This window comes from Lissotriton vulgaris, chromosome 8, assembly GCF_964263255.1.
Source record: "Lissotriton vulgaris chromosome 8, aLisVul1.2, whole genome shotgun sequence".
Lineage (NCBI taxonomy): Eukaryota > Metazoa > Chordata > Amphibia > Caudata > Salamandridae > Lissotriton > Lissotriton vulgaris.
In genome coordinates, this window is record NC_141696.1 from 697,853,657 (window position 1) to 697,874,953 (window position 21,297).

General features: G+C 48.6%; 1 protein-coding gene across 1 annotated transcript in view; it reads left to right on the top strand.

The window, feature by feature from the left end:
- The window catches only part of TRAPPC2 (trafficking protein particle complex subunit 2), a 130,605-nt gene that overhangs the window by 47,651 nt on the left and 61,657 nt on the right, over positions 1 to 21,297 (top strand). The window contains exon 2 of the mRNA XM_086934565.1: positions 6,110 to 6,230. Within this exon, the coding sequence (XP_086790691.1) occupies positions 6,138 to 6,230 (93 nt within the window). The 5' untranslated portion in view covers positions 6,110 to 6,137. The remainder of the gene's footprint in view (positions 1 to 6,109; positions 6,231 to 21,297) is intronic.

Genomic DNA, 21,297 nt, shown 5'->3' on the forward strand with positions numbered 1-21,297 from the left:
CCTGCATCACTCCGCGCCACCCCTGCATCACTCCGCGCCACCCCTGCATCACTCCGCGCCACCCCTGCATCACTCCGCGCCACCCCTGCATCACTCCGCGCCACCCCTGCATCACTCCGCGCCACCCCTGCATCACTCCGCGCCACCCCTGCATCACTCCGCGCCACCCCTGCATCACTCCGCGCCACCCCTGCATCACTCCGCGCCACCCCTGCATCACTCCGCGCCACCCCTGCATCACTCCGCGCCACCCCTGCATCACTCCGCGCCACCCCTGCATCACTCCGCGCCACCCCTGCATCACTCCGCGCCACCCCTGCATCACTCCGCGCCACCCCTGCATCACTCCGCGCCACCCCTGCATCACTCCGCGCCACCCCTGCATCACTCCGCGCCACCCCTGCATCACTCCGCGCCACCCCTGCATCACTCCGCGCCACCCCTGCATCACTCCGCGCCACCCCTGCATCACTCCGCGCCACCCCTGCATCACTCCGCGCCACCCCTGCATCACTCCGCGCCACCCCTGCATCACTCCGCGCCACCCCTGCATCACTCCGCGCCACCCCTGCATCACTCCGCGCCACCCCTGCATCACTCCGCGCCACCCCTGCATCACTCCGCGCCACCCCTGCATCACTCCGCGCCACCCCTGCATCACTCCGCGCCACCCCTGCATCACTCCGCGCCACCCCTGCATCACTCCGCGCCACCCCTGCATCACTCCGCGCCACCCCTGCATCACTCCGCGCCACCCCTGCATCACTCCGCGCCACCCCTGCATCACTCCGCGCCACCCCTGCATCACTCCGCGCCACCCCTGCATCACTCCGCGCCACCCCTGCATCACTCCGCGCCACCCCTGCATCACTCCGCGCCACCCCTGCATCACTCCGCGCCACCCCTGCATCACTCCGCGCCACCCCTGCATCACTCCGCGCCACCCCTGCATCACTCCGCGCCACCCCTGCATCACTCCGCGCCACCCCTGCATCACTCCGCGCCACCCCTGCATCACTCCGCGCCACCCCTGCATCACTCCGCGCCACCCCTGCATCACTCCGCGCCACCCCTGCATCACTCCGCGCCACCCCTGCATCACTCCGCGCCACCCCTGCATCACTCCGCGCCACCCCTGCATCACTCCGCGCCACCCCTGCATCACTCCGCGCCACCCCTGCATCACTCCGCGCCACCCCTGCATCACTCCGCGCCACCCCTGCATCACTCCGCGCCACCCCTGCATCACTCCGCGCCACCCCTGCATCACTCCGCGCCACCCCTGCATCACTCCGCGCCACCCCTGCATCACTCCGCGCCACCCCTGCATCACTCCGCGCCACCCCTGCATCACTCCGCGCCACCCCTGCATCACTCCGCGCCACCCCTGCATCACTCCGCGCCACCCCTGCATCACTCCGCGCCACCCCTGCATCACTCCGCGCCACCCCTGCATCACTCCGCGCCACCCCTGCATCACTCCGCGCCACCCCTGCATCACTCCGCGCCACCCCTGCATCACTCCGCGCCACCCCTGCATCACTCCGCGCCACCCCTGCATCACTCCGCGCCACCCCTGCATCACTCCGCGCCACCCCTGCATCACTCCGCGCCACCCCTGCATCACTCCGCGCCACCCCTGCATCACTCCGCGCCACCCCTGCATCACTCCGCGCCACCCCTGCATCACTCCGCGCCACCCCTGCATCACTCCGCGCCACCCCTGCATCACTCCGCGCCACCCCTGCATCACTCCGCGCCACCCCTGCATCACTCCGCGCCACCCCTGCATCACTCCGCGCCACCCCTGCATCACTCCGCGCCACCCCTGCATCACTCCGCGCCACCCCTGCATCACTCCGCGCCACCCCTGCATCACTCCGCGCCACCCCTGCATCACTCCGCGCCACCCCTGCATCACTCCGCGCCACCCCTGCATCACTCCGCGCCACCCCTGCATCACTCCGCGCCACCCCTGCATCACTCCGCGCCACCCCTGCATCACTCCGCGCCACCCCTGCATCACTCCGCGCCACCCCTGCATCACTCCGCGCCACCCCTGCATCACTCCGCGCCACCCCTGCATCACTCCGCGCCACCCCTGCATCACTCCGCGCCACCCCTGCATCACTCCGCGCCACCCCTGCATCACTCCGCGCCACCCCTGCATCACTCCGCGCCACCCCTGCATCACTCCGCGCCACCCCTGCATCACTCCGCGCCACCCCTGCATCACTCCGCGCCACCCCTGCATCACTCCGCGCCACCCCTGCATCACTCCGCGCCACCCCTGCATCACTCCGCGCCACCCCTGCATCACTCCGCGCCACCCCTGCATCACTCCGCGCCACCCCTGCATCACTCCGCGCCACCCCTGCATCACTCCGCGCCACCCCTGCATCACTCCGCGCCACCCCTGCATCACTCCGCGCCACCCCTGCATCACTCCGCGCCACCCCTGCATCACTCCGCGCCACCCCTGCATCACTCCGCGCCACCCCTGCATCACTCCGCGCCACCCCTGCATCACTCCGCGCCACCCCTGCATCACTCCGCGCCACCCCTGCATCACTCCGCGCCACCCCTGCATCACTCCGCGCCACCCCTGCATCACTCCGCGCCACCCCTGCATCACTCCGCGCCACCCCTGCATCACTCCGCGCCACCCCTGCATCACTCCGCGCCACCCCTGCATCACTCCGCGCCACCCCTGCATCACTCCGCGCCACCCCTGCATCACTCCGCGCCACCCCTGCATCACTCCGCGCCACCCCTGCATCACTCCGCGCCACCCCTGCATCACTCCGCGCCACCCCTGCATCACTCCGCGCCACCCCTGCATCACTCCGCGCCACCCCTGCATCACTCCGCGCCACCCCTGCATCACTCCGCGCCACCCCTGCATCACTCCGCGCCACCCCTGCATCACTCCGCGCCACCCCTGCATCACTCCGCGCCACCCCTGCATCACTCCGCGCCACCCCTGCATCACTCCGCGCCACCCCTGCATCACTCCGCGCCACCCCTGCATCACTCCGCGCCACCCCTGCATCACTCCGCGCCACCCCTGCATCACTCCGCGCCACCCCTGCATCACTCCGCGCCACCCCTGCATCACTCCGCGCCACCCCTGCATCACTCCGCGCCACCCCTGCATCACTCCGCGCCACCCCTGCATCACTCCGCGCCACCCCTGCATCACTCCGCGCCACCCCTGCATCACTCCGCGCCACCCCTGCATCACTCCGCGCCACCCCTGCATCACTCCGCGCCACCCCTGCATCACTCCGCGCCACCCCTGCATCACTCCGCGCCACCCCTGCATCACTCCGCGCCACCCCTGCATCACTCCGCGCCACCCCTGCATCACTCCGCGCCACCCCTGCATCACTCCGCGCCACCCCTGCATCACTCCGCGCCACCCCTGCATCACTCCGCGCCACCCCTGCATCACTCCGCGCCACCCCTGCATCACTCCGCGCCACCCCTGCATCACTCCGCGCCACCCCTGCATCACTCCGCGCCACCCCTGCATCACTCCGCGCCACCCCTGCATCACTCCGCGCCACCCCTGCATCACTCCGCGCCACCCCTGCATCACTCCGCGCCACCCCTGCATCACTCCGCGCCACCCCTGCATCACTCCGCGCCACCCCTGCACCACTCCGCGCCACCCCTGCACCACTCCGCGCCACCCCTGCACCACTCCGCGCCACCCCTGCACCACTCCGCGCCACCCCTGCACCACTCCGCGCCACCCCTGCACCACTCCGCGCCACCCCTGCACCACTCCGCGCCACCCCTGCACCACTCCGCGCCACCCCTGCACCACTCCGCGCCACCCCTGCACCACTCCGCGCCACCCCTGCACCACTCCGCGCCACCCCTGCACCACTCCGCGCCACCCCTGCACCACTCCGCGCCACCCCTGCATCACTCCGCGCCACCCCTGCATCACTCTCTGCAACCATTCAACAACAACTGGTTCAAATATGTTCTCTCAATGTTTCAAACTTTATTACAAATGTCACAAAAAGATGTTAATATTTCACTTCTGTTCTTGGATTTTCATCACAATAAAATACACTGAACATAATCTTCACAAAGGTTATTTACAAAAGTTTAAGCTATTGCCATTATAAATTAGAATCACTTTTATTTAAGTATTAATTATTTAAAAAAATTAAAAGCCATTGTTATTTGTAATATCAATACATCTAAGTAAAGTAAATACAAAACATGTTGCATTACAAATGCTATAGGTGTCACATTTGCGAAAGTTATAACTATTGGCATTGTAAATGACAAAGCTATTAATTTAGCTATTTTCAAAACCAACACCTAAATAAAAAAATTGTCATTTACAAGACCAATAGCTCAAACTTTAATAATGCGAGACCTATTGCATTGCAAATGCTTGTTGGACGAGGGACTGAACGGAGCCTCCGACAGGATCTACTGATCCCGACCGGGCGGCAGTCGGAATCTCAATCCCTAACTCCCAATAAATTATTTATATATTTAAATGATGACAATAAAGAAACACAGTATGTGTTAATGAGCAATTTGGGATTTCTCACTGATTTGAGGACAAATAGAGATTCAATTTCTGAAGATATCTGAGACCTTTGCTATGCACAGCACAGTAGACTCTTGACCCTTGCATCCACTGGGATATACTGATGTGCTTCTGGCACAGGTCTTGGGTGGTCTTCCTTTCCAAGAACAAGACATAGTCTTGCTGTCTGATTTGCATACCTCTTGATGAGTTTATTTGCTAGAACAATATAAATGGTGTTACAATAGTGTACGCAGTCCTTAACCAGGGCTCTGGTTAGTCCCAAGAGGTCTGTCTGGAAGAGAGCGAGGAATTTCTTTAAGTATGCAGAGCTGCAGGTTAATGCTATTGACTACTGAATTGACTTGCAGCATGCACAAGAGCTTGGTGCTGAAGAGGGCTCTAAGGTTTTCATGCAATGAAGCTAGATCGAAACATTTGGAGGCCAGTCAAACAGTCAGTATTGCTGTGAGCAGTTTGTAGTGAGTATATCTACAGTTTCCCACAACCGTATTCACGGACAGCCTTGCCTGTGTTCATTGAGCAGAATCTTTAATTCATTTGTTGGAACGCATGTTATAGTCCTGAGGTGAAGTTGCATCGTTTCCTCGTTCCATGGTTTGTTTTACGCCAGAGGTGGAGTTGAGTGTACTGTTGTAAAAGCTACCCCGGAAGGCGCACACAAGTGTTGAATGGCAGTAGAGTGACTTCTTTGCTACGATGCATACCACTGTGCATCTAGATAATTCTACTGACCCAATATGTACTTGTTGGCAGTAGTTGGAGAAGAGATAGGATCCGTTCAAGTGCAGTTTCTGACACACCTACCTTTCTTTGAACCTTAACAATAATATGAAATGACCCACTGTGCTGTATACGGCCGAGTAGAGGAAAACATTTTAGTAAACTAACTGACTTTTGAAAGGGAAACTGGGATGATTGTTGGATAGTTCTACACCATAAATAAGTGTATGGCACTCATTCTATGGGACCGAGTTGTGCAGAACTTTATTTTCAATAGGTTATAAAGAAGAATTTTTCACGCTCAATACTTGGTGATAGCGTTTCCATTTGTTAGTAATTATGAGATTGCTTAGGAGTATGCGAGTCCCCATAAAAGTAACATAACTTTTAGGGCATACACTAAGGTTCAAATAGATCAGTGGCATCCATGTTTGGAAAACTAATATCACTGTAGAAGGTCTGTATTTTTCTGAATAAAGTTTTTGGTGTCGTAACTAAGCATTGGCATAAAGATCTACGCTGTGCAGATAAAACAGGTCTTGGATTGGTTTTACTTCAGTATTGGCGGTGGGGTGAAATAGTCAAACTATGTGTGACTCCGTAGGTCATTGGGGCTGAGTGGATATCAAATTACTTGGAGTTAATTGGGAGGTTTAAGCGTATTTGCTCAATAAAGAAAAGGGAGTAAAAACCATTGACTGTGAATATTGCCACGTCTATTTACCTGGCGTTCTTACATGATATACTTGATATGTGCGGATATCTTCTATGCATCAAAAAATGTTTATGGTGTTTTTTTCTCTCCAGTGTAAGTGGCTGAAGCTCACACATAACAATGTCTGGGAGTTTCTACTTCGTAGTTGTTGGTCACCATGATAACCCCGTGTTTGAAATGGAATTTTTGCCACCTGGGAAAGTGGAATCGAAGGTAAGTAGATTTCTAGAGAATTTGTTGAGAACATACATCTAGAAGTATATTGCAGTGTTGCAGAATGTTATGAGGCATGAAGAATATACTGTTAAGCCAGCAGTAAAACTATGGTGAGCACCCAGGCACAAAACAAAAGTCATGGAGGCACCATCAAGGTACCAGTAATATATTATACGTTTTTTTAACACAAAGCCATAGAAACACAACCCCTGAGGCCACTGTTAAGCTAGCAGTGAATCTCAGTTTGGAGTCCACCCAGGAGCAATAGAATTCAAATTCTCTGTAGGTACAGATAAGGCAGCAATAACGCATTATATGGAGTCTACCCTGGTTCAATATAGGCACTAACCTGGGGATATGATAATAGTGGACTGCATGAAGGGGCAGAATTTCTCGCCCAGGGATCTTACTGTCCCTAACAGGCTCAAACAAGGAAGTCACCATTAATCTGTCCTCCCCTCACCTAGACACCCTAGGAAGAGAGGTTAAATAGGTGTGGCAAACTTTCAGGAAGAATACAGGAGAGTCCGAGATGGAGAGCCTATGATGTTGGTTGGCTTTCCAGTGGGCGCGCACCCGCACTCAACTTCATTGGGGAGGAAAGAGGACGTAGGAGTAAACATAAACTGGAAATTGGCTTGGCTTTGTTGATTCCTCGAAGATGGAGAGATTGTGATAAAGGAGAAAAAGCACAAAAAACAGTGCAGCTAGGAACCTGTATACATTCTAACAAGCCCATACTGCAGAAACAATTTGAGGCAAACTAGTAGAAAGAAAACCAACACCTCATGTGTACAGACCAACACAGATGTGCCCAAAAAGGCAGTAAGTGTGCAAATTACACCTTTGAAGTAGACAGTAAAAAACCGAGGACTGTGTTTTTGTATATTTACAGTTTGGCGCATATTCACTGAGACCCGGTGCACTTCTTTCATGTGGTCATTCATGAAGTGGTTGAATGGACTTGAGGATAAAACCCTCTGCGATAGAACTACACCATAGCTTCCAGGTGCAGGCACAGGGAATCTAAACTTCCTTGAGTTGGAGGGTCTCCAAGGGAGGGCTTTTGACATGGGTAGCCCCCGGCAGTGGATGTACGCCCTGATCCAGCTCCAATGCGAAATTGGGCAGGACAGAGGAGATGGCTTTATTGAATCCTAGAAGAGGGAGAGAATGGGGAAAGAGGAAAGGAAACACAGAAATAGAACAAAAGTGCAACCGGTTCCCTAAATACACTCACACTAGATTGTACTGTGGAATCAATTTGTACCACTAAAGAAAATGCCCTAATGTGGGGCCATTGATCTTCAAAATGTCCACTTCCTAATACTCTTTTTCCAAATGTTTTGAAAATTCACCTGCTTAAAATATGGCTATATTAATTAGCATTGCAAAGTTCTGCTGTTTTGACTTTCACTCAACTCCAGAAACAAGATGATAGTAAATGCTCACTTCAGTAAGAGTTGAAAATCAATTTCTCCTTATCTTGATGATTGGGTGATAAAGACACCTCTGAACATAGTAGAGGAAAATGTGATCCTTTTGAGGAGAGACTTTTCTATCCCAAGAGAAAGGTTTCATTCTTCGTGCAGGACCTCATCCCATGGGTCATAAAGTTCTATCTCTGCTAGGGTCCATGGGGTATTGAATTTTCATTTTTGAAAACAGAGCTTACTTATGAGACCTCTCTAACTCTGTCTCAAGGAGCAGTCAAACTACAATTTGATCATTGGGACAACACCTTGCAACTGTCTCAATAAGCGATTCAGTCTCCACCACAGTCCTCCAACAGCCTCCGGCCAGGGCATTGATATTAGACACTTCTTTTCACGCAAAGATGCACTTAAGGAGTCCCTTCAGAGACAATGAACACATACTGAAAAAGTAATGACCTACCAGATAAGCATACTAGAATTCAGGGGTGTGTACTCTATCTTTTCCAGGTTTTTGTGTCTCATTCAAGATCCAAGGAATTCTGATCGCACAGAGAAGACCAAAACATCCCTTCTATCTGAGCAGACAAGGAGGTGGAAGATTAGAAGCCATGAACCTTGTAATTAAGGCCTTGCGTCTACCTGATGCACATATTGTGAAGGCATATGCCTTAAGCAGAATGCTTCAAGAAAGCCCACAAATGGGTTGTTATTGGCAAGGTTTTACAGAAATCCTTCAAGACTGAAGTTTTGCTCAAATAGAGCATTTTGCAAATGAAGAAAAACAATGCTGTCACTGCTCTTCTAGGCACCCAAATCAGGGGTCCATGTGTACTTAATATAAATGTAACCCAAGCTCTAACTCATAATAATCAGTAAAATCAACATACACAAAGTACTATCATAACTAGCATATATGGAACACATTATAACAAGCAATAACACATCAATACCATAGCACCACAATTTCTTCAATATGAGACACAATAACAAAATAAAAATGTGTTGTGCTTTCATATGCTTGTTTAAGGTTCCACATAGAACCTTTATGTGTTGTCATGGTACTCGGTGGTGCCTGTTCAAAGAAGAGTCAGTTTGTACCTCTCTTCTGTGCTGAGAGGTGCGGTGGCTCGTTGTACCCACAAAATAAAGCCTGTGACCAAAATAGAGCGTCCTGTGGTAAATAGCCTTCCCTTGGGTCACAACATTATTTTTGGCGACGAGGATGGGATGCCTGCAAGCTCAACACTTCTGGTGTCATTGCAATTATCACTAGCAGAATGAATTTTCACAACTTTAGCTAGGTTCCACCAACGTCCGCCACGAACCATGACCGCACCCACACAAACCTTTTCTACACAGACTGGTTCATCAAAGGGCCTACCATCTTTTTTTAACAAAGCTGGTGCTTTTGATACCAACCAAGTCCCCAGATGACACGTTGACTGTCTTTACAGACTTCTTTTGATTGTACCTATCAGACATCTTCTTTTGTGCAGTTTTAACTCATGTTTCCAGCGCATCATTGTCAACCCTACATGATACTTTATCACAAACAGTTCTAAGCAGCCAAGCAGGATAAAGTGCCAAAGTGGGTACTCTACCTTTGAGTGATATGAAAGGCGCCACTTTGGTTAGGGAATTTGGCATAGTGCGGTAAAACCAGAGCATGGATCTGACCGCACCCTCAATGTCATAACAATGACTCTTTGCCCACTTGATACATTCTACCACCACTCTGTTCATCCTCCCTACCAACCCGTTGGTTTGAGGGTGTCCAACAGAGCTTCTAAGATGCTTCACGGCAGATTCACTCAAAAAGACACTCATTTCCTGATTGACAAACTGCACCCCATTATCCGAGACAAGAGCCTCTGGGAACCCTTCCTACATGAAAATCTCTTTTAGAAACAAGATAGCATTACTGGCTGTGGGAGAGGAGAAGAACCTGACTTCAGGCCACTTGCTATGGAAATCCATAATAACAAACGCAAAGCGTAAATTGTGTGGTAGAAAATTGAAAGGGCCAACCATATCAATGCCCACTTTAAGCCATGGCTTCGTGGGAAAAGGGATCGGCTGAAGGGGAGGAGTAGCAACTTTCATTCCCTTTTCTGCGCCACTAAAAACTACACATTCCTTGACCCTCTCCTCTATATCCTTGTCCATTGAGGGCCACCAATAATGCAGCCTGACACGCCTTTTAGTCATGGTTGTCCCCAGATGGCCGTCATGTGCACAGTCAACCAATTTAGTACGGACATTCATAGGGGGAACACATCTACCATCTCTCATGACTACTCCGTCCTCAATGGACAACTCTTCTGCCACTTTCCAAAAAGGCTGGATAGCCAGAGACACACTTCTCTAACTGGGCCAGCCTTTCACAATGTATTCTTTGACTTCAGCAAGGGTGGAATCTAGACTCAGAGCTTCCTTCCACTCAATCTCACTGCAAGCTTTGCTTTCAACAGCATCCACAACTGCAATAAAACAATCTTCCCTGTCTTCCTCCACATCCAAAGTGTCATCTTCACTTAAGGGTAGTGTGAAAAGTTGATTATAAGACACCACAGCCTTGTGTGAAGTTAATCCGGGTTTTATTGAACAAAGTTCAAAGGAGAAATGACCCCAGCCACAGCTGTCTCCTCCAGCTGCCAGAGTCCTTACTCCCGGTACGTATTTGACATTGAACGTGTACTCCTGGAGATTCACGACCCATCTCCTTATCCTGCTTGAGGTGGCGTCTAGCTCCTTCCTACTGAAAACTTCCACCAGGGGCTTGTGGTCTGTCCTCAGATGGAACTTCACACCCCACACGAAGTCTCCGAATTTGCTTATAGCCCAATGCACCGCCAGTGCTTCTTTTTCGATCACCGAGTAGTTCATCTCTGCCTTTCGGAGCGATCTCGAGGCAAACACTATTGTTTTTCACCCATCTGCGTGAGGACCGCTCCCAATCCTTTAAACTTGCATCAGTGGTCAATACTGTCTGCCTCCTGGGTATGAAGGATTTGAGTCTTGGGGCTTCCGCTAGAGCAGTCTTCGTATCTTCGAACTCCTTCTGGCACTCTCCATTCCAGTCGAACTCCACCCCTTTTTTTAAGTAGGTTGCATATGGCGTAGGTACGTCTAGCAAAAAATCCCATGAATGACTTAATTTCATCTTTGCTCTTGGGTGGGGCAAGGTTGATGATAGTGTTTTGTAGCTCTGTCTTCGGGCGAATTCCCTCCGCCGTCACTTTGTGACCCAGAAATTCTATTTCGGCGCAGCCAATCTTACACTTTTCCTTTTTCTCTGTGAGTCCTTGTTCCTTGAACTTCTCTAGAACACCTCTCAGCCTGGTTCCATGTTACTCGCTATTTTCTGCGAAAATCAGCACATCGTCCTGGTAGCACATTACCCCGGCAATGCCTTTGAGCAGGTTGCTCATTATCCTTTGGAAAACTGCTGCGGCAGAGACTAGCCCGAATGGCATCCGTTTGAATTTATATACCCCCATTGGCGTTAGGAATGCTGTGAGCTCCTTCGAGTCAGGATGGAGCCTAACTTGGTAATACGCTGAAGTCAGGTCCAACGTGGTAAAAATGTTAGCTCACTCCAGTGTGCTCATCATTTGCGAAATGTTCGGAAGTGGGAATTTGTCAATGACTACTTCTTTGTTCAGGGCCCTGAGATTAATGCATAGCCGAACCAAACCATCCGACTTCTTCGCTGCGACTATTGGTGCCAGCCACTCAGTCACCTCTATCGGTTAAATCACCCCCAATCTGCACAATTTGTCTAGCTCCTTCTTCACTGCCTCCTGTATCGCTATGGGAAGGCTTCTGACTTTGGCCGAAACGGGCTTGGAGTTCTCTTTGAGCTTTATTCTATGTGAGTAATTTCTGAGGCACCTCAACTCTTCGGCAAAGACTTCTTTGTATTCTCCTCTATTTCCCCTTGTGCTATTCCCACCTCCTGCACCAGTATCTGTTGATTCTTATTGGGATTTAGGTATATGCCTAGTTCTTTCTGCGCTTGCCACCCTAGGATGTTGTCACCTTTTCTAGACACATAAATCTTGGTTGCTGTCAATCTGTCTTTGTACCCAACGGTGCCCCAAAAATATCCTTTCATGCATATGGGCTGCCCACCATAACCTCGGCCTTACATCCGTTTTCTTAAGCTTGAGTTTGCTCCGCAACACTCTCTCATATTCTTCTGCAGATATGATCGTGATTTTTGAACATGAATCGAACATAGCTTCCACATTTGTAACTTCCACCTTTATTACATCCTTGGGATTGCTCACCACCCCGCTCTGTACCTGTAGCACAATTTCATCGCAAACCCGGGTGGAATTGTCCCTGCCCTGTTTTCTGAGAATATTGACACTCCTGCAGCACTGTTTGTAGTGTCCCTTCTTCCCACACCTACTACATATTGACTTTAGGGCTGGGCAGTCCCGATCACTCGCCATATGACCTTGTTTGCCACATCTGTAGCAGTTTCCTCTGAAACTCCCACTCCCTCTTGTCTCCCTTTGTTCTCTTTTCTGTTCTTTGATTGCGAGTACATTCTCACTTTCCACGGACACCTCGCTCACCTTGACTTTGCTCTCACCATCTTGCTTTATTTCATTCACACATTGCATCATGTGTTCCATTTGTTTTGCTACTATGAGCACCTCCACCAGGGGTGGATCGTCTTTCAACCATAGTTCTTCTCTTATGCGTTCAATCTTACATGTCAAGACAAACAGGTCTCTGATTCCCTCCTCACATGCTCCTCCGAACTTACACGTTGCTGCCAGTTTCCGCAACTCCGATACAAACTCTTCCATAGTTTCTCCTTCCTTCTGCTCCCTCTTTCCAAATTGATAACGCTCCATAATGGTGCTTATCTTCGGTAAATAGTGTATGTCCAGTTTTTTCAGGTTCATCTCATACTCTTTCAGCCCTCTCGCATCATTCGCGTTCAACTCTGGAAGGTGCTCCAACACCTCCTGCCCTTCTGCACCCAAGTAATACATTAATAAAGTGACCTTCCTTTCCAACCCCAAGTGCGGTCCACACACCACTGCATAGTTTTGGAAAACTTTCTTCCATTTGTTCCATTTGAGGATTGGCTCCCCAGGTTTGGGCAGAAAGAACAGGGGAGGTGTTGCATTTTGCATGGCTGAGGTAATTCTGACAACGAATAGAAATAACTTTTTTGAATTTGGGATAACTAGGATATGGCAGACAAAATGCATACACTGTTTGGGCTACTTTACCAATTGACCAAGGACCTCCTCACCAAGATGTGAGCCTTGCGGCAGTCTCAATTGGACTAAATACAGGGGTAGCAGGAAAACATATGAGGAGAACTGTATCAGTAAGGGTGTTTCACTCTGTCACTCACTGGAGTTATGCTGCTGCACCCCAAGCCATACCAAACCTGGAGCAGGGTAACTCTCTCCTGCTCTACTTGTATTTTATTATCCTTATCAGTCACTGAGTGGAGGATGCAGAGGGTGGGTGCGACTCGCACAGTCTGTTCTGGCCCAGCGCGGTCTCAACCGGATGCCTCACTATTCGCTTCTGCCATGGACCGCTAGGCTCCCTTACTTTTCTCCCCCTGCACTGGCACAGTACCACCTTACTCCTTAGCTCCAAACCGCTGGTACAGTTATCTTTGTCAAAGCACAGTGCGTCCCTGTGGCCCCCGTCAGGGCCTCCCTGCCTTCGCTCTTCTTGATCTGTCCGCCGACCTCCCTGCGTCGCTGACGCCACGCCCCTGGCACCGTAGAGACTCCAATACGCCTCCTAGTCAATTCGCCGCGTAAGCCTCTCCGATTTCCTCTCCACACCGCTCTAACCGCCTACAGAGCTGCGGCCGGTACAGCGAATGCAAAGAGTGCACCCCTCTTGTGAAGGCGCCTCAACCGGCTACAAGGACTGTTGCCACTACGGCGAATGCCACAGCGCTCCACCATCAAGGTTGTGCTCTTGCCTGCGCAGTCGCCCTCCGACATCCACGCCTGTGAGGAGCTTGCTTCAGTGACGTCTCGCTCCTCTGTCCCAGCAGCAACCACTCGCTATGCGTCTCTGTCCCCTGGCTCTCCTCACACCGCTCCTGTCATCAGCGGCAGACACACTTTCACCTCTATTGCTTCAGAGGGCTATGCCATTGAACACAGGTAGGTGCAGTACTCCTTACCCTGTTACTCTTCCAGTCCAGCATTATTATTCATTCTTCCTCCGTTACTGCGCACCACTCTTCATTTCCTTGTGTGTCCTTCAATTGTTACTCGCTCACAGCCGTCATGTTCTTTTTCCCTCTACTTCTTTCGCGTGTTGGGGTCTCTGGTGTATTCTCCTCAGTTCCCTTTTCCCGACCTCGTTGCCAGTGTGAAAAGTTGATCATAAGACACTGCAGTCTTGTGTGAAGTTAATCCGGGGTTTATTGAACAAAGTTCAAAGGAGAAATGATCCACAGCTGTTATGTCCGACGATCGCTCGCTTCACTCGCGGGCGCTCCGCTCAAAACGTTCACCGCAGTGACACTCTAAGTGATGTCACCGCGGTGTCTACCAGGAGTTCACCTGGAGGAGAGGGGTGAGTGATGTGGCAGCGGTGCCCCCCTGGGTCCGGAGATACCACAGGTAGTCATAACATATCAGCCCTTACATTCTGCTTTCCAGGAATGTGCTAAACAGTAAAATCATACTGCAGGTGTTTGATGGTTAACCGTGCAATTTGAGGCATGGCGTACTTGAGACGTTCTCCCCCCAGAATGTATAGCAGGGGTTTATGATCAGTTTGTATAACAAACTTCCTGCCCCAAATATATGTTCTGAATTTTTCACATGCCCAATAACATGCCAAAAGCTCCTTTTCTATCACAGAAAAGTTCGACTCAGGATCTCTTAGAACTCTAGAGGCATAGCGAATGGTAGTCTCATTCACACCTGTGGATTGTGTAAGCACTGCCCCTAGACCATAATTGCTGGCGTCAACAGTGATAGTACAAGGTACTGCCGGATCGTATGCTCTGAGTGTTTTGGTATTTACCATTTCGGATTTGACCAGCTCAAAAGTCTCCTGACAGTTACTATCCCATACAAATTAGACATCCGTTCTCAGCATATTGGAGAGTACTTTCATCTTGCTAGCATAATTTGGAATGAAACGTGAGTAAAATTCACACAACCCCAAAAAGGAACGTAACTCATCCTTATTTTTGGGGCAAGGACACTCAACGATGGCTCTTACCAAACCAGGTCTGGGACTTACTCCATCAAAAGACACAAGATGTCCTAAAAACTCTATTTCTCTTTTCCAGAACTCACACTTTTTTTTTTACAACCATACCTTTTTCCTCAAAGGTGCCAAGCACAGTCTTCAAAATCTTATCATGCTCCTCTAAATGTTTTGCAAAAATGAGTACATCATCTTGGAAGATGACAACGCCCTTCACATCTTGTAGCACAGACTGCATGACTCTTTGGAACACCGAAGCCGCGGATGCGAGACCAAACGTGGTGCCTGTTCTGAGAAGAGTCAGTTGCTGCCTCTCTTCTGTGCTGAGAGAAGCGGTGGCTCGTTGTAACCACAAAATAAAGCCTGTGACTAAAATACAGCTTCCTGTGGTAAATAGCCTACCCTTGGGTCACAACAAAATGTGTTTAAATTAAAAAACAGCATTAAATAATTATCATTTCTGGTTGCAGGTACGTAAGGGACAATCGTGCACATGTTTACACACTATTAGAACATTGGAATGTGAAGCACTCCATTGCTGACAATGGAATGCTCCGTGCTTCTACGGGCCAGTAAAGGCCCACATAGCAACAATCCAATGTTGTGTAAACGAAGGCCTCTCAGTGCCCATGGGGATTTCAATCCCCTCGGGCTCCGAGAGGCCTTTGTTTAATTTGTCAGAACATTCTGCCCTCCAGTGGCAGAATGTTCTGATAGCCTTATAGCCCTTCGTAGCTGGGCTATATCGGCTATTAAAGTCCTGCTCCCTTGTTAAAGGCCCTTCGGCTCGGACCTTTAACGCAGGAGCGGGCCTTTAATTGCCGGTATAGCCCACTACGGCGGGCTATAAGGCTATAATAAACACTTCCAGTCTCTTATTCACATCCCATTTCTTCTGTTCAGAAGCGATTTTTTGATGAGGGTTGAGTTTGTACGGTGGGGTGGAATATTAGGTGACGATAGTTAGCTTTTGAATTTTATTTCTTTTGAGGTTTTGTGGCACAATCCTATGTATTAGTCACTCTTGACTCCCTCTAACATTTCTTTTTTTAGCTATATTTTATCTGTCGCATAGTTTGTGATAGCTACTCGAGTTATGATTAAGTTTCGCTTATTATTGGAACGAATTGTTGTGCTTTTCTAAAAACATTGATGTCATTTGATCTTTACAGAATTTGGCATACAATTAGTGCAATCAGCTAATGTTCTCTATGATAAGTTTCATGCAGATGTAATTAAATGGACGAGAAAGGGGGCTGTCATAATTGGAGCATTTTCCATTTCAGGGCCCAATAGGAATTTTTGCCTACTATCACATCTGAACAGTACTATACAAAATGCGATATGAAATTAGAACTGTGCTAGGAATAGATTCTCTTTTTTGTTTCTTGTAAATCTGTTCTGAACATTTTAAAGATTTTCCATTATAAAAAGTTGTTGACCGGACTTGGAAGGATTAAACTTCTGAATAGCTTGAAAGCTGAAAAAGTGCATTTTGATCTGCTTTTAACCTTAAAAGCCAGTAGATGGAAAATAAAATGATAATAAAACAATTTATTATCATTTTTTTATGCCTGGCTAGGCCGTGTCCGCACAGTGGCCCGAGTCTAGGGCGGGGCTTGGCCATCTTCTAGGGACAGTAGCAGTGACGTAGGAGGGGTGGGCACTGCTAGTGCGTTCGTCTGTTTGGCCAGCCGTCTTAGGACGGCCAAACCGACATGCGCACTTATTTCTTCAAACCAGCTGTGTTGTAGAGCCCGGTAGCGAAAAGCCACAGCCTGAGCGAGCGTTAACCCAGCGCGCTCAGGCCAATCCCGGCGCTGCTCTCATGCTGGGTAATAGCAGAGCAGCATCGGGATTGGGTGGGGAATCTGGGAGATGGACTGTGCTCGTGGAAGAAGCTGGATTCCGGCAGCAGCAGAGTCAGGTAAGCCTTTTTTTTTCTTTCATTGTTCGTTTTTCATTCAACAAAACATGCTACCAACGTTAAAGTCAGGTTTCGCATTCATAAATAAAGACATTTGCTACATTCACCTCAGTGCTCCTATTAATTTGCTTAAGTCATTTATAAAAGGCAGAACCTTTTTTTTACTTAAGGTTTTAACTGGAGTATTATTGGTCCAGGAAAACCTTAATTTCAAACTCGACTGAGAACCACAGAACAACGTAGATAAAGCGGTGACAAGCTCATAATAAATCTCCTCAAATGAACTTTACTAATCATAGCATGGTGGCACGAACTCTGAGAGCATCACTCTCTTCTAGAAAGCCAGCATCGATAACAGACCTTCAGGACCCCAGAAATAAGCAGTTAACTCACTTTACAGCAGGATTCCCATTAAGCTACGACCACCACCATCCTGGGTTCCCAAGCAATGCACCCATATCTTTTTGTGTTAACAAGCATTTAACCAAAATCAGTATGCAAGCGTTTCATGTGTAGCAAAGTAAAATCACACCGAATAGACCTCCGACTATTATTAGAGTGGTTACCAAGTGAAAATTAATTGTTACATGCACTAAGGCAGTAAAAGGTGTTTAGTTTTTTCCTCGTGTCACTTTTGCTGCACTGTAATAATAAACTTGAATCAGACCTTTGCACTGTAACAGATGTGGGAATACATGTTCATTAGTACAATAGCTCTAAATAATGTGTTATTGGGCCCCATTTATTTTCACTGCTGTGGCATAACACAGATTGCATGTAACAACTTTTCATAGGGAAACAATTCTAATAATCTGGAGGTCATTTCTTTGAGATTTTACCTTACTGCACAAATTTAACGGCTTGCCTCCTGGTTAGCTTTTGTTAAAACACACATTCATGAAAATGCTAATTCGTAACCATTTAGTAAATAGTTTAGATGATTAGCTAATCTGTACACATATGCAGAGTGCGATATGCTATTACCCTTTTTGAGTAAGGGGAGAGGCATAATGACTGCTGAGGCTTAGTCACTTGTTAGTCATGCCTCTCCCCCCACATTCAACATTGGTAATAAATAGCATATTACACTGCAAGTCTGCATAAATAAAAATTATATGAAAAACAAAGCTAAAAAATCGGAGTAGTTACCGGATTTGGGCAAAGAGGTGTTCCTGTTGATGGAGAACATATAGAACCGAGGGATTCTAAAGATATTGAACCTCTAGTTACAAGTGGTCTGGGGGTCTATGCACTGACAAGTGTACCACGTTTTTATGACTTGAATGAATATTCCCAGGATGTCCAACTAGTAAGAAACTGTTCCATCTTCAATAATATCATTAATATGCACACCTTATTTTAATTGCAACAGCATTGCATGGGCCTTTGATATGAAAATATTAAACATGTAGACCAATAATGCAAACCACAAAAGACCATTAATGACGTAGCATGCTCTCGTCTTTTGCCTACCCTTCTGACTGCTAATACACAGTAACCCACCTTTTCGTCTCCTAGACCTAAACAAAAGTTGGAAAGCTGCAGTTAAAATTGCATCCTGCAACCAGCTGGCAAACCTTTGCTTAGTGCCCTGCTTCACAGAATTCTTACACACTTGCACATAGCTTCAAACAGGGTTTGAACGCTTTATTCCTCTAGCGCCTAGTTCCTTAAACCTATGATCAATGCAATAGTCTCCTTTTCCAGGAACAAAAAACAAAAGGCAGATTGCAAAAGTGTATGTATTCCGCTATCCCCAAACCATATTTACTTCAGCAAGATCTCAGATTCTGGTAACCAGACAATTACAAAACCAACTCTGTGCTCACCAGTGAGGTTTCAGACCTTTGAGTAAAATGAAGATCACACTCATGGCCGTCAGTGAAGACTATCCTGTCTCTCTACACATTTTTTAATTGCATTGTTAATACTTCTTGGCCTTTCTTCACCTTATGAAGCTGTGGTAAACGACTGACAAGATTGCAACTCTTGGTTGTGATCTGGCTCCCCTTGAATGGATCAAATCCTTCCTTGAGAATCACCGGCCCCTAAATCATCCAGGAAAAGTTACACCGGTTGCGCCTTCATCCATTTTCTATTGACCACTATGACAGATCTAATGCCCAAGCGTTAGTTGGTAAGAAAGCTTAAGACTCCCATTTCAGAAATCTAGGTGTATCCAGCAAATTTACCTTGTAAATAGCTTAGACTGTTAGCTAATCTATACACATGTCTTTGACCATTGTAATGCACACCTTGCTACATAACAAGGACTGATACACAGGCTGGGGGTATATCAGTGGTTAGTGCAGTGGGAATAAGCCATAGTTACAGCAATGTTGATGCTGGTTTGAGATGGAGAGACAAACATTGCTATATTGAGACTGCAAGAGAGGTCAGAGTTTGGTAACAAAAGGTGCAAAAGGGTGGGTGACAATGGATAGAAGAAATTAATGGTTCGGCTCCAACATCAGAGGTGCCTGAATAACCGCTAGCATTATTTGGAGGAAGTTCACTCTGTTAATGGAAGGAAACAGAGGTTATATTTGAATTGCACGCGCTATTGTAGAGACAGAACCTGTCGCGAGGGGAACGGCCATAGTTTATCTACCTGTTCCATCCCGCTTTCGTGGGCCAGCAAGAACTCCTGACGCATCGCTGGAACAGCCGTGAGGGGAACGGCTTGGCCCTGCCTACATTGCCCAGGGGGCCTGCCCATACGTGCTGGTCTTAGCTGGCGTCCCTTATCTCACCGGGGATCGGAGGGAGTCTTGGGTAGACCTACGCAATAAATCTGTAGACTGGTTGGTTAAACATAAAAGATTCCATGCTTCAGACCTGAATGAAATCCTCAAGGTCAGATGAGTAGGGTTGGATGGCCATTCGCCTAAAAATATCAGTGGTGATGGTATTGTTATTAATTTTCGCAAACCTCAAATGGTCCGTCCACTACTAAGCGCCCAAGAGCAATTTTCAACGCTAAATACCAGCATTAGCGTACTACCGCTTGGTTATTTTTATAAACCCCAAAACACCCTTGCCACAAATGCTCATGTTCTCCCTTTGGGACGTAACCAGTTCCAGGCTCTTTCCAACCTAGATGCCCAAGATTGACAACCACCTAGGTCGGTTGGTGTTTCTGAATGTGTGGAGAACATATCAAAGAATATATCAGGCCCTACACCAGCTACCCATATGGAGCAGCTGGATGCCCGGCAATCAAATAATACCCAAACACCGGTATCAATTAATCATCCACAACAGGTAGGAAATTATACAGGACCAGTATCACCAGTCCCCACTGATATGCCTAACATTGTGCAAACCCCCAATAAGAGCAAAGCGGACACTGACTTGAACGTCTTGAGTTGGAACGTAGCAAGTCTAGAGTCAAGGCTAGGTGATGAGAACTGGCTGCATACGATATCTGACCAAGATGTAGTAATGCGCTAGGAAACATGGACCACACACAAATTACACATAGAAGGTTTTCACTCCTTTAGCTTAATCACACCCAAGCCCAAGTTTGGTCGTGCATCTGGGGGTTTGTTCACTGGGATTAGTATAGCCTCTGGAGGGAGTATCACGGTTATACTTACCAATAGCTGTAACATTCAAATATTGAGATACAAAGAAGAATCTCTCTTTATTTGATTAATTTCTATAATAATGATTTTTATCCTATCCCTAATAGGAATTTTATTGAGCTTTTTACCCATATCTCTAACTTAGACAGACATCAAGGTTCAGATGGGGCTATTGGGATACTCTTAGGAGGAGATTTTAATGCTAAACTCCCACCTAAACAGTATGGTGCAGATACTCCACCCGCGGACCCTGCTTTACGCAGGGGCGCGGAGTTGGATACTTTCCTGAGCCAACACATCCTTATTAACGTCATGGACTTTGCGGGTATCACATCTGGTGCTCCTGTTATAAACCATTAAGCACCTACATTTAGAGGAAGGAATTGCTCCTCAACTATTGATTTCATCTTTGTCTCCCCTTGCCTTGCAGACCACTTACAGGCTGCTACGGTTAGTGCTACAGATTATGGGGATCATAATCCCCTTAAAATAGCCTTGAGATTAGCATCCCGCCCCGTGTACATTACCGAATGTGGGGCAAGGGATATAATACCCTCAACTGATAATTTAAGACTAAAATGGAGTGGTGTTGACAGTAGTAAACTGCAGCAGAGGGGAACATGCACCTAATCACCTTGTGCCTATCGACTGACGAATCACATTCAAGGGTGATTGAGGATTTTACTAAACTTTGTTTGGCAATTAAAACCCTTCTGTCAGTACCAATCTGCCAGATAGAAAAAGTTCAGTGGTGGTTTAATCACGAGTGCTCGGAGGCCAATAGAAACTTACGCAAGGTTTTAACTTCTAATCAAAGGTGCATCGCCGATGTTAGAACAGCTAGGAGGAGGTATAACATAGTGATAAGTGAGCGGAAGGGTGCCCTCTTC